Source organism: Diceros bicornis, chromosome 25 (genome assembly GCF_020826845.1).
Source record: "Diceros bicornis minor isolate mBicDic1 chromosome 25, mDicBic1.mat.cur, whole genome shotgun sequence".
Taxonomy (NCBI): Eukaryota; Metazoa; Chordata; class Mammalia; order Perissodactyla; family Rhinocerotidae; genus Diceros; species Diceros bicornis.
This window is the reverse complement of record NC_080764.1, coordinates 43,111,243-43,123,484: the sequence shown is the minus strand read 5'-3', so window position 1 is coordinate 43,123,484 and position 12,242 is coordinate 43,111,243. Positions and strand designations below refer to the sequence as shown.

Below are 12,242 nucleotides of genomic sequence, written 5' to 3'. Positions count from 1 at the left end.
ACTGGGTCAAAGGATTGAATGCCTCCATAATTTTGGTAAATACTGCCCGAGTCTCTTCAAAGGCACTGTGTTAGCAGGTATCACCCAGCAGCAGTGTATGAGTGCCTGTTGCCCCACTCAGCCTTGGCAACAGTGTGTTGCCAGAAAAGTGCAACATTTCAATTTGGGAAAATGAGCATCTCTCAAGATCTTATTGTGATTCATAGGAACGTGCCTCATATTCTGAGAGAAATGAATTTCTAGACAGATAAAAGAAAGAACTATAATAAATTATAAAGCAGAACTTGGGTATGAAAGCTTTTGGATTTTTGGTCAATGTGATGGATGAAAAACTTATTATAGTATGAATCTGTATGTATAGTATGAATATAGTATCTTATTATAGTTTGAATCTGCAATTTTCTTATTTTGAGTAAGGTTTACATGTTTACATATTTATTTCTTCATTTTTGAACTGCCCGGTCATTTCCTCCACTCCTTTTCTATTAGGTTGTTGAGCACTTTCATTCAATTTCTAAGAGTCCTTTTTATTCTAGGGAGATTAACACTTTGTATATGACTTAATTTGCAAAAATCTCCCACAATTTATCAATTATCTTTTGATTCAGCTTATGATTTTTTTTGCAATATTCATTAATGCAACTAATAAACTAATTATGCGACTAATAAACTGAATACAGATTGATGCAGAATCTAAAAATCAGGTCACAGGGCCAGAACTTAGTATCCTAGAAAACACAGTGCCTTGAAACTGCTGCTGGAATGGGGGCAGCAGGTGAAACTTGGAAAGGTTTGCATGGAGTTGCTGGCTTGTACTGGTTCTCTGAGAAACTACTGGGAAAGAGGTGGACAGCTCCTCCTCCATCTCCTTTATGCCTTCTTCAGAATTACACGCAGGATCAGCCGGCAGGAAGAACAGCAAAGATGAGAGTGAGGAATTTATGCCATGAGCCAGCAACTGGCAGGGCGCTCCAGTTGTGATCAGCTGCACATGCCTCACAAGCATGCAGAGAGGATGAGTATAAACAAAAGCACAAGCCCCAGAATGGGACCTGAACGAGGGCTTAGGTGATGGAGAAGGAAGAATGCCAACCCCTCTCCCTGGGTTAGGTCAAATAGGTCAGTGAGCCATGGCAGCAGAGCAGTCTGGTGAGGGGCAAAATTCCTGTCTTCTCTCAAGCCTGCGATCTGTCACTTCAACTCCATGAATGGAAACATTATAGCAACGTATTCAATATGCTTCTTATTAAGGTCAACTACAGTAGTGGTGGAAAAAAGAGAGTGACACCTCATTAGAGCCTGATTTTGGTAAGGCATAACCACTGAAATTAGCACTCTGGAAAAATCTCTAAAACCATGAAGTATCTTTTATTTTAAGAAATGAGAATCTACTTACTGAGATAGGAAATCTGCATGATAGTAGTAATCTGAAAGTTTATCCAGGAAAGAACGAGGCTCCAAAATAAATGTAGGCAAAACCACCCTGGACAGGTCCATGCCAGGACGCACTTGTTTCAGCAGTGTCCAGATGAGGCTTTTGTTTTCTTCAGACACAGTTTCTGTTTGAGAAGCTTCACCTGCCTTTAGTAATTAACAAAAAATACTGAAATATTATATTTATTTTAGATATAGATATGTAGGCAAGACAGCTAATGTTGAAAATACGAATTTTCTATAAAAGTATTCTAAGTATTCTTAAAATACATTAGGCAAAAAATGAAGTCCATAATTATGAAATTTAAGGTAAAAAGAGTAGTTGCAAGAAACATCGAAGAGAATGATATATACAAAGAATCCATTACAAAAAACACTATACTCTCTCATTTTATACCATATTTACTTCTATGTACTAGCAATAACAAGAAAGTTACAAACTCATATTTCCTTGCAATTTACTTTGTACCTGGCAATGACATCAAGTAGTACCCTATTTCAAAAGCAAACCTGAAGAAAATGTAAACTTTAAATTTAATAGAATATATTGGTATTTGTGTGAGTATATGTGTTTAGTTGTTTATAAATCCTGATATATTCCACAGGTATGCAACTTTTAAAACAAAATAGGCATCATATAGATATTCACTTTCAGGAAAATGAGGAATAGGTCAAATAAATATCTTCAATTTCGTTTGAAAAGTCCCAAGAATTAGAAAGCCCAAATCTCTGAAAGTCACGGACTTTTACCTCCCCGAGTTCTTCATGGCTCTGTTCCGTGTAGGTTGTCTCCTTTAAAGGCTCCACAGGCTCGGGGTCGACGTATGAGTCATCCTGTCTTTCTGAGGTATCTGTGTCACTTTCTTCACTTTTCCCCATCGCCTCATTGTCAGACTCATCGTGCTCTTGATCATTTTCTTTATCAGATTTATCAGAATACATATCTTGGTCCTTAAAATGCTGTCGTTCAATTTCACTATCATTTAACCTTAAGGGAAAGAATTATTAGGAGGAAGAATAAAGGAGGTTAAGAATGTTTAATTTATAAATAAGAATGATATGTAACATTTATTGAGAATTTACTATGTGCCAGGCACCGTTCTAAGTTTTTTATATCGTGTAACTCATTTAATCTGCAAAATAACCCTATGAGATAAATAATATTCTTATTCTCACTTTATGGATTAGCAAATGGAGGCACAGAGAAATTAAATTAAAACCTTGGAAATATTAAAAGATGACACTCTGAGCTCTTTGCCTTTCTACCACTTGAGGCTAAAATCTTCCAAAAGCTAAATTTTAGACTATCTCTTGCTAGATTTTTTTCTTAGTTTTGCAAACATCATCACTTGAATCAATGTCACTGTCACTTCAAGTCAAGATCATCAGATTCTCAAGTGAACGCCAATAAATTATGACTTTCCACTTATAAAGGTCTCCGAAATCACTCAAAATGAGTCCAAGAATAAGGCGAGAAAATGTAAAAGGTAAGGAATTATATCTATTTAATACTTGACTGATAGGCTTAATCTTGAGGAAAAAATCCAGGGAGAAATGGAAATTTCAGCTTACTGAAATGAACCTATAGCCTAAAATTGATAGGTTGTTTATAACTAATCCTGTTCTTTCTTACAGTAATTAGGGTTAATAATCTTTATAAAAAGAAAGCAATTTTTAAAAAAACTCACTTCCAGAAAATTTCTTAAAGTATCTGTGGGTTTCATTTGGTATAAAAATCTTACAGGGATGAACACTAAAACACTTTACAAATGAATACACCATGCTGTTATATATAACTGACATTTCAACAATGCTGAGATAACATAACAGAGCAGAGAAGTCCTATTTGATTCCTAAATTTAGTCTCTCTTTTTCCAAAATCTTCATTTGTTTGGATTTTAACCAGAGAATTTCTAATAGAAATTCATTTTTATAATACTTATTATTTTCTTTCTTTTCCTTTAAAATCACATATTTTTAAAAAGTAGTCTAAGCTTTCTTACCATCTATTCTCTCCTTAACCTCTCACTATCTAGTTTCCACTCCCCTGAATCCACTGAATCTGTTCCCTTAAAGGTCACTAATGATGGTTTAGTTGACAAACCCAATGGCCTTGTCTAATCTTCACCTCCTGTGACTTCTCTACAACTGGACTTTGATGATGATTATTTTCCTAGAAATGGTCTTAGTGCTTGGGTTCCATGTAACTGTGGTTCTACTTTTTGATCTGTCTGATCCTTCTTACATCCTCCCAACCCTAAGAAATTTTCATCTTCCTTGGCCCTCTTTTATCTTCTCTAATCTCTATCTCCTTTGGCAAGCTATTCAGTTTCAAGCCTTCATCATCAATTCTATTTGATGATTTCCAAACCCACATGCAGGAATATGCTTCAGACCCATGTTTTTAAATGCTTGACTGACATCATCTGTATGTCCTGGAACCACTGCATCCTCAACATGTCCAATATTTAATAAATTATCATCTCCCAAATGGTCCTTTGTTTTATTTTACCATCATCTTCCCAGTCACTCAGGCTTAAAACTTAGTAATCTTCTTTAACTTCACCCACTCCCTGTCCCTTACATCCAAACAGACTCTAAGTCTCGACAGTAGGCTCCCATCCCCTCATCTCTGCATCATCAGCTCCTAGCTCATTTTCTGTCATATAGCCAATTGAACATGTTGACATGTTGATCTACTTTCGTAAAATCCATTATATTGATCATCTCCCTGATTCCCTAGCTGGATTTTCTCACTCTCTAAATTCTCCTGATCCTACATTACCCTGAAGCATCTCTCCTTTGGTTGTTTATGTCACTCTTATCTTCCCACTACTTACAGTTGCCTGGCATTTTATAGGTTTCAAACAAAACAAAACATCTCTCCAGGATCACATAGCTAATAAACTGTTGCACTGCATTCAAATTTAGGATCATATCTGATTCATCTCCCTATTCACAATGTGGTGAATTATACAGAAAACACGTACAGTTCTTATACAGAAAGGAGGCTCAAAAATTTTAATGAATAAATATGTGAAACAGATGAATGTTTAAGATCCCCAAATAAGAGCATTTGAAGATTACCTGGTATTCAATAAAACTAACAGACTGTCTTCAAGGGAAAAATCTTGGGAAGAGGCCCTGACAAAAACCCATTCCTATAACAGTTGCACCCCCCAATCCTAGCCCATTCAGGTTCTCATGCTGGGAATTAAGATAAAGTCCAGACTATAGATCTGCAAAGAAAGGACAGTTACTGGAGGTTTTAAAAGAGAGTAAAGAAGAAGAGTCAAGCAAAAAGACAGGAAAAAACAACGTTCAGCTCAGGTTACATGGAGGAGAGGAAAATAGCAGTCTAATTCTGAGGAGAGTAACCTCAGTGGTGGTGGGAATAAGAGGCTGCAGAACAGAAGCTGAGGGTTGGGGGCAAAAGAGGGAAAGGGAAAGTCTATTTCTCCTGCAAAGCAACAAAAGAGATCTGAACCTCAACAAACCTCTCAACTTCAAACAAGTGCTTCTGAGTTTCACTGGAGAAATATTTTTTTAGTATTAACTACAATGAATACTTCAGGGAATAAAACCACAAACAGGATATACTTCCAACTCAAAACACTTACAATACAATAGGAGAATTCCACAAATACCAGGTAGAATAAGTCAAGTGCCAAAAAAAAGTGCCATAGAACAGCAACAGAAGGACAGATTACATCTTATTTTTATGAAGCAGGAAAGGAGAATTGGTCTTGAAGAAAACTTAGGTTTATGACAGGAGAAAAGAGCAAGGAGGACTAGAAATCATTTTTAATGGAGGGAACACCATGCACAAAGACAAGGTAGACGGTTAGCATGGTTGTATTTGGGAAAGAACAAATAATTTACATTAGCTGGAATCAAGGAAATAACTTTCTACACCTTATCACAGCAACTAAACAAATCTTAAACCAGGTCTTAGGCCATATAATGGGAAGAAAACAGCCAGTTTCAATCCTAGCTACACTACAAAAATTCTAGGCTGGCCAACTAACCTACTGAACAACATGGCCTCTAAAATAATCACCAAATTAGTGGCAATATCTACTTACTGGAAGTTGTCACCACTGTGGAGATTGTTAGCACGTAATAAGCCATACAAAGCCACATGTGTGCTCTCTGATGAAATGCTCAGGTCATGTTCCTTTCCTTCCCTGATCATTGTACGTTTAAGAAGACTAGAACATTTCAAAGCCAACTCCAAAGCATCCATCCAGCACCTTCCTAGAAGAACACACAGATTTATAAGCAGTACAATTCAAGAAACTATAAAAACTAGCATTCATCTTAATACTGTTAACCCTTAAATATATTATTATTTCCTTGAGAAATATGCACTGGAAAAGTTAATTTGAACATAAAATCTTACCAGGATTTCTTAAAGCAACTTGTCAGTTTAATAAGTGTGTTTTCCACCCTATGCATCTAGAAACCACTGTTAAATGAACAGCATATAGTGTGCATTAGAAAGTACACCTACCCTAAAATAAATGTACTTTATTTTTAAAATCTTAGAACATTAACACATAGTATAATTTGAAGGTACCAAAAAAGATACATAAAATATACTGAAGGGGTTATTCTTCTACTATAAACAATCTATCTAAAATAATGTTTGTTGATAAAAGGTCTATCCTCAGGCTTAGCATTCATTCTACTTCTGCGTATGAAAATTTTTAAGTCAGGAAAATGCCTATACAATACTGTCATTAACTGCCATATCAGTAGAAACATTAATAACTTGATTTTTTAAGTTAAAATTTAGAACAGTATTAGCAGAAAAAAAATGTTAGTTGCTCTTAAATTCTTATATAATTGTTTCAAGATCTGCTGGAGATATCAGCCAAGTAAAACACTTTCATGACAAAAGCTCATGCCTATAATATTTTAATTTTAAAATTAATCATCTAGTAAAAGTAAACTTTGGAAGTTTACAAGATTCCTTAGGTTAAGCTAGTCTGAACTATAAAACATAGAGAAAGAAATCCATTATCAATTCCTAAGGTTTTAAAGTTACCTGGCTTTCATATAAATAAGTTGTATTCTCCCCACATTTGCTTCAGGAATTAAGTACTAAGTTACTAAGTAGAGAACAGAAGTTTGTGCTTGAATGTCTTATGTAAAAAAAACCTCAAACAGTATATATGTGTCTTATAAATGTTAATATTTCATGACAAAATATAAATAGTATTAAATGTACCTGTACAATGATGAAACTTAATGAGTTACCACAGAGAACACTAACCAAGTTAAAAAGGTATTCACATGTCAATGGAGGATGAAGACGAAAACTCCAGACTGCTAATTTATCACTCATAATACAATGCTTCCTTCCTATCAGATTTCCCTATTTGTCGACCAAGTTAATTATATTTAGTATTCTAAGCAATTTATGATTACAATATCTCTGCTGCAAATACCACACTAAAGACAGTTTTTCACAAAGGAAAATACACAGTGGTATAGAAAACAAATCTTTAACAATGAGGAGCAAAACGGGGCCAGCCCAGTGGTGTAGTGGTCAGGATCGGTGTACTACACTTTGGCGGCCCAGGTTCAGATCCCGGGTGTGGACCTACACCACTCATCAGCCATGCTGTGGCAGCAACCCACATACAAAATAGAGGAAGATTGGCAAAGATGTTAGCTCAGAGCGAATCCTCCTCAGCAAAAAAAATGAGAAGCAAAAATCCAATCCATCAAAATCTGTATTTACCATCTGACTCTGAAGTAGCTCGGATAATCAAATAACTGCTAGGTAAGGGCTGGGTTATGGATCCAACTGCTTCACCTTTTGGACCCTTAAAGGCAAAATAAACAAAATAAATGGTGTACAGTATTATGAGATCTCAACTTTATATTATCCATTATTACCTGTAAAATCTAAGTTAGGCATAGATAATTTAAAAGAAAACAAGCTTTAAATTCATCCTTCTTGAGAAAGCAAATGTTAAGTATTAAGGTAAGTTTTCCTCTTCCAACAAACACACCTCTTTACCAGAAAGCTGAACAACTTATGGTTATCATAAAACATTATCTCTGCATATTGTTCACATATTAAAGAGACACCTAAAATTTACCATACTAGACTAAATTTTAATTTAACAGAAAATTTCCATCCCACAGATACTACTAGATAAGAAATGCTAAATTTCTAGAAGCCTAAAGAAATAGCTGGAAATACAGTTATAATTTACTAAGAAAAAGAAAAAAATGAATTTTGACTAGGTCTAGGGAAAAATAAATCTCCATTTTATAAAAATGATAATCTTGTTTATAAACACCAACTATAAAAGCTAATTTCATTTTTCCAGAAACAATAAAAGAAAAAGGAATTGTGTTGCTGTTGGTGATGGTTGGGTTGTTTTAGAAGTATACAACACCAAGAACTCTACAGTAACTGGTATCACCAAGGCTAATCTTAGGTGGACACAGTTCTGACCTAGAAAGAAAACCTGAGGATTGAATTTATAGTATAATTTTGATAGAAAAAGCATAATTTTTTAAGTTGTCAGATCAAAGAATAAAATGGATTTTAAAAAGCATAAATATTATGAAGTAAAGATGCAGATTCAAAACGAAAAAAGTAGAAACAAATCAATATGATTTTAACAAATCCTCAATCTCTTTATCTGGGTAACGGGGGAAAATTGTATGCTCCTTATAGGTATGAGAATTAAAAGAATATTCCTCCATGTAAAATGCTCAAAGGAGTCCCTGACACAAAGTAGGAACTCATAAACATTACTATTTCCTAATTACAGACACTGACTTTGAAGCTGTTTAAACAACATCCTAAGGGGGTTTTGCTTGTGGAGAATATTCTGATGTTCATATAATTGTACAAATTTCCCTTCCACCAATATTTGGAATAAATTTGGCATTAAAAATGTTTAAACATTCATTATAATTCTTACAATTCCTAAGAGTAGTAGTAAAGAATAAATACTGTACATAAAAGGTTCTGAAAGTAATTTTTTTTTTACTTGAGAATCACATGATATATAAATACCAGAGGTTCTATGGGTTAAATTCTTTCCCCTGTGGGAAGTACCTAATCCCAGAATGGAACTAACTCTATAATCCTAAATTTATTCGTGCTATGACTCCAGACTACTGAAAATAAAGGTAAAAAGTCCAGGTCTTCCCCTAGGTGTATGTATATTGCCTAATTAAGCAATATCAAAAAAATTAAAAAGCTGAAGCTACTTTTAGTTAGCCATAATCTCAATTAGGTGGTTTTCCTTACAGGAGTAGTTCTAAACCCTTTATTTGAGTGTAATTGACCTTCTTAGAAACCAAAACAATGATCGCTTTGTAAAAAAACTAAACTCACTTATTCAGTTAGCGTGTACTGCATGTCTGTTTGTAGAATTCCTTGGTGATTAATCAAATAAGGCATTTCTATTTTCCTGATTAAGTTTCTGCTTTTATAACAAAGGAGTGACCACAGTAATGTTTTTTAATTATAAAAGCATTAGAGCCCCATCTTCAAAGACAGCTCAAGAGCAAGTTGGACTGCTTCTGTTTATAGGCTTCTTATCACATATTTATATCACTACAGGAAAGACCACAAAAACAAATGGTAGCTTCTGTTCTAAGGGATCTTACAATTTTGATAAAGAGAAAAGCATTTACAGTAAACATGATACAATATTACAAAGCAAAATTAGGAATTGCAGATAAAAAAACAGTACAAACTGAATCCCCACGGAGAAGAGATATTAAGGTACAATATAAATTTGAGAAACATTTTTGGAGAAATTTTTAATTTAGACCTTAAGGGTAAACAAACCCTTTTGGTGCACATTTCATTATGGGTAGAGACAGAAAGAGGAATAATGTGCTTGAAAACAGAAACAAACTTCTAAGTCCTGGCAGAGGACAGCAACCATTAGATTAATTGATATATCTCAGTTCTACTCATATTTTGTCATTTTTACCTTTACCTACATAACAAGTCCTTACTTACCTTCACTGCCCAAATAGATTGCTCCAAAGGATGGAAAAGTTTGAAACAAAAGCCATCCTTTTTTGATGGACGCTCAATGATTTCACAGGCATTCAGAAGGACTGTTCCTACCCACTGACCATTTTTTTGGGTTTTATAGATCAGCAGCACCCCAGGTTTCAACACACACCACAACTTGGTCCAGCTCTTTAGAGTACCACGAATCTACAGAAAGATAAGTTTATTTAAGAAATAAAGCTCTGTTTTTTTCTTTCTGCTCCACAAGATACAAACCAAATAATGGCAAATAGGATGTTTTATCTAAAATTTCCATAAAATCTACACTTAGATTCAGTAGGAAGTTTTTTAAAAGCTATTAAATGGCAAGCACTGCAAATAAACGTGAAAATAGCATGGCTCTAGCTTTTGAGGAACTTATATTCTAATGGGAGCCTGGGTCAGCAGTTTCAAAATAATGTACTAAGTAGAATGGTTTTTCTAACCTTCTGGGCCAGGCCAGGGTCCTTAAAATATACTTTCCTAGTACCGAGATTCTCCTCTTCTTGGCATCTATCACAGTTGTAATTTTATTTGAGTGAATTTATAAGACTTTCTACCTTTTAAGACTCTTTCCCCTTACCGCCACATCAACAGTGCTGAGAACACTGCCAGCACACACCAGGTGTTCCCTACATATTCGGTGAGTGGGAGGAAGAGGGAAGAACCTCCATCTAGCCCCTAAAATGACCTTCTCTACATTACTTTGTTCTTAGTAATACATAAAGTGTGCCATATAAATTTCTTGGGGGAAATTTTAAAACAAAGTTACATGAATCTCTCTTTACCCCACAAAATGTTCCTCATCCTAGGATTTAATGCTATCTCAATAATAAGCCTATAACTAGTTTTTCCTATCAATTTCTATTTCTGTGATCCATTAAGAGTATTTCTATGTGGGGCTGGCCTGGTGGCGCAAGCGGTTAAGTGCGTGCACTCTGCTGCGGCGGCCCAGGGTTCGCTGGTTCGGATCCCGGGCACTCACCGACGCACCGCTTATCAAGCCATGCTGTGGCGGCGTCCCATATAAAGTGGAGAAAGATGGGCACGGATGTTAACCCAGGGCCAGTCTTCCTCAGCAAAAAAAGAGGAGGATGGGCAGGTGTTAGCACAGGGCTGACCTCCTCACAAAAAAAAAAAAAAAAAAAAAAATAGTATTTCTATGCAAGTCACTGAATTCACAATACTGAAAAGTCATATAATATTTACATTAAAAACTAGGAATCATCTTCACTTTTATTTACTGTAAAACATCTGTTCTGTCAATGCACTTACATAAATTATGAAATAAATATAGAGCTCCCAAACCCCGCAAAAAGGCATACCACAGAAACTCTAAACAAGAAAAATTTAGAAAGAGGGAATTTGGAGCCAGGCATGAAGAAAAGAGAAAATCTTTAAGAAAAAGTATGTGTATATGTAAAAGAGATGGAAAGACAAGAGAAGCGAAAGGAACAGTTATCCTGAGATAACATTCTGAGTCTTGAAGATGTGACAGTAGAACATGGATAGCAAATTATCAGAATGAAGGTAAGATTCAGAAAGTCAGCCAGGGGAGGTGTCGGGAACTTTTGGGGAGTTGGTTGGGGAAATCCAATGTCAAAGACAAGAGCACGGTTAGCTCTGAAGAACTCAGGTGAGCTCCGGAGCTTACAGACTTCTAAGTAGAGCCAAAATGAGTCAGACGGTATTTTCAGCACAACATTGAAGAAGACCCCAGTATTACTTGAGTTATCAGGGAAACTATCACTAGACTTTCATTTTAGAAAGAGAAGTTCCATGACAGATCTCATAAGGATTTTAGGTTGGAGGTTGTACCAACTCTTCGGGAAAGCAGAAAACTTGCAGGGTGTGGGTGATTTTTAGCTGCATGCCAGGTACTAAAACTTCCTGGGAGTCAGGGTCTTAACAAGGTGATTCTTTTTTTTTTTTTTTTTGTGAGGAAGATCAGCCCTGAGCTAAGATCCATGCTAATCCTCCTCTTTTTGCTGAGGAAGACTGGCTCTGAGCTAACATCTATTGCCAATCCTCCTCCTTTTTTTTCCCCAAAGCCCCAGTAGATAATTGTATGTCATAGTTGCACACCCTTCTAGTTGCTGTATGTGGGACACAGCCTCAGCGTGGCCAGAGAAGCGGTGCATCGGTGCGCACCCGGGATCCGAACCCGGGCCGCCAGTAGCAGAGCTCACGCACTTAACCACTAAGCCACGGGGCCAGCCCCAAGGTCATTCTTAAAGTTAGCATTAGTCTGGAAGATTCCTACCAAATATCCTTCAGATAAGAATGAGAAAGAAGATAGAGTGACTGGGATGATAGAAAAGGAAATAAAAATGAGTAGGGATAATCAGAGGCCAAAAGAATAAGGTATGGAAACAGCAATATGTATGTTTTACTGAAAATTAATCCTTTTCAAATGATAACTTTCATATTAACTTTGTCTTATATCTTCTCAATAATGCACATACCAAGTCTGCAATAATAATAAATGATAATTTATTTCTTTACAGCGTGTTTATTAGACTACATAATGTCACACAAATCAAAAAAGCCTTTTTAAAAGAACTGCTATCCATATTTGATGTTATTGTCAAGAGAGACATTAAGGTTCCTTCTCCCCATTAAGATTGCAGCATAGAACCTCTGGGATACAATTAATAGTTTGCCAGTGAAAACCAATCATCCTAGGAGCTGTTTTTATCTTGTAGGCTTTGGGTGCACTCTGGGCTTTCCTATGCCAGTGGGTAGACATCCAGCAATTTGACTTCAA

General features: G+C 35.7%; 1 protein-coding gene across 6 annotated transcripts in view; it reads right to left on the bottom strand.

Annotated features, from left to right (window-relative positions):
* The window catches only part of OSBPL8 (oxysterol binding protein like 8), a 207,204-nt gene that overhangs the window by 50,924 nt on the left and 144,038 nt on the right, over nucleotides 1-12,242 (bottom strand). For all 6 annotated transcript variants that reach the window (XM_058568744.1, XM_058568745.1, XM_058568746.1 and 3 more), the window contains 5 exons: nucleotides 9,440-9,643; nucleotides 7,184-7,268; nucleotides 5,520-5,691; nucleotides 2,185-2,422; nucleotides 1,397-1,581 (listed from right to left, as the gene is read on the bottom strand). In XM_058568744.1, coding sequence (XP_058424727.1) covers nucleotides 1,397-1,581; nucleotides 2,185-2,422; nucleotides 5,520-5,691; nucleotides 7,184-7,268; nucleotides 9,440-9,643 — 884 coding nt within the window. The remainder of the gene's footprint in view (nucleotides 1-1,396; nucleotides 1,582-2,184; nucleotides 2,423-5,519; nucleotides 5,692-7,183; nucleotides 7,269-9,439; nucleotides 9,644-12,242) is intronic.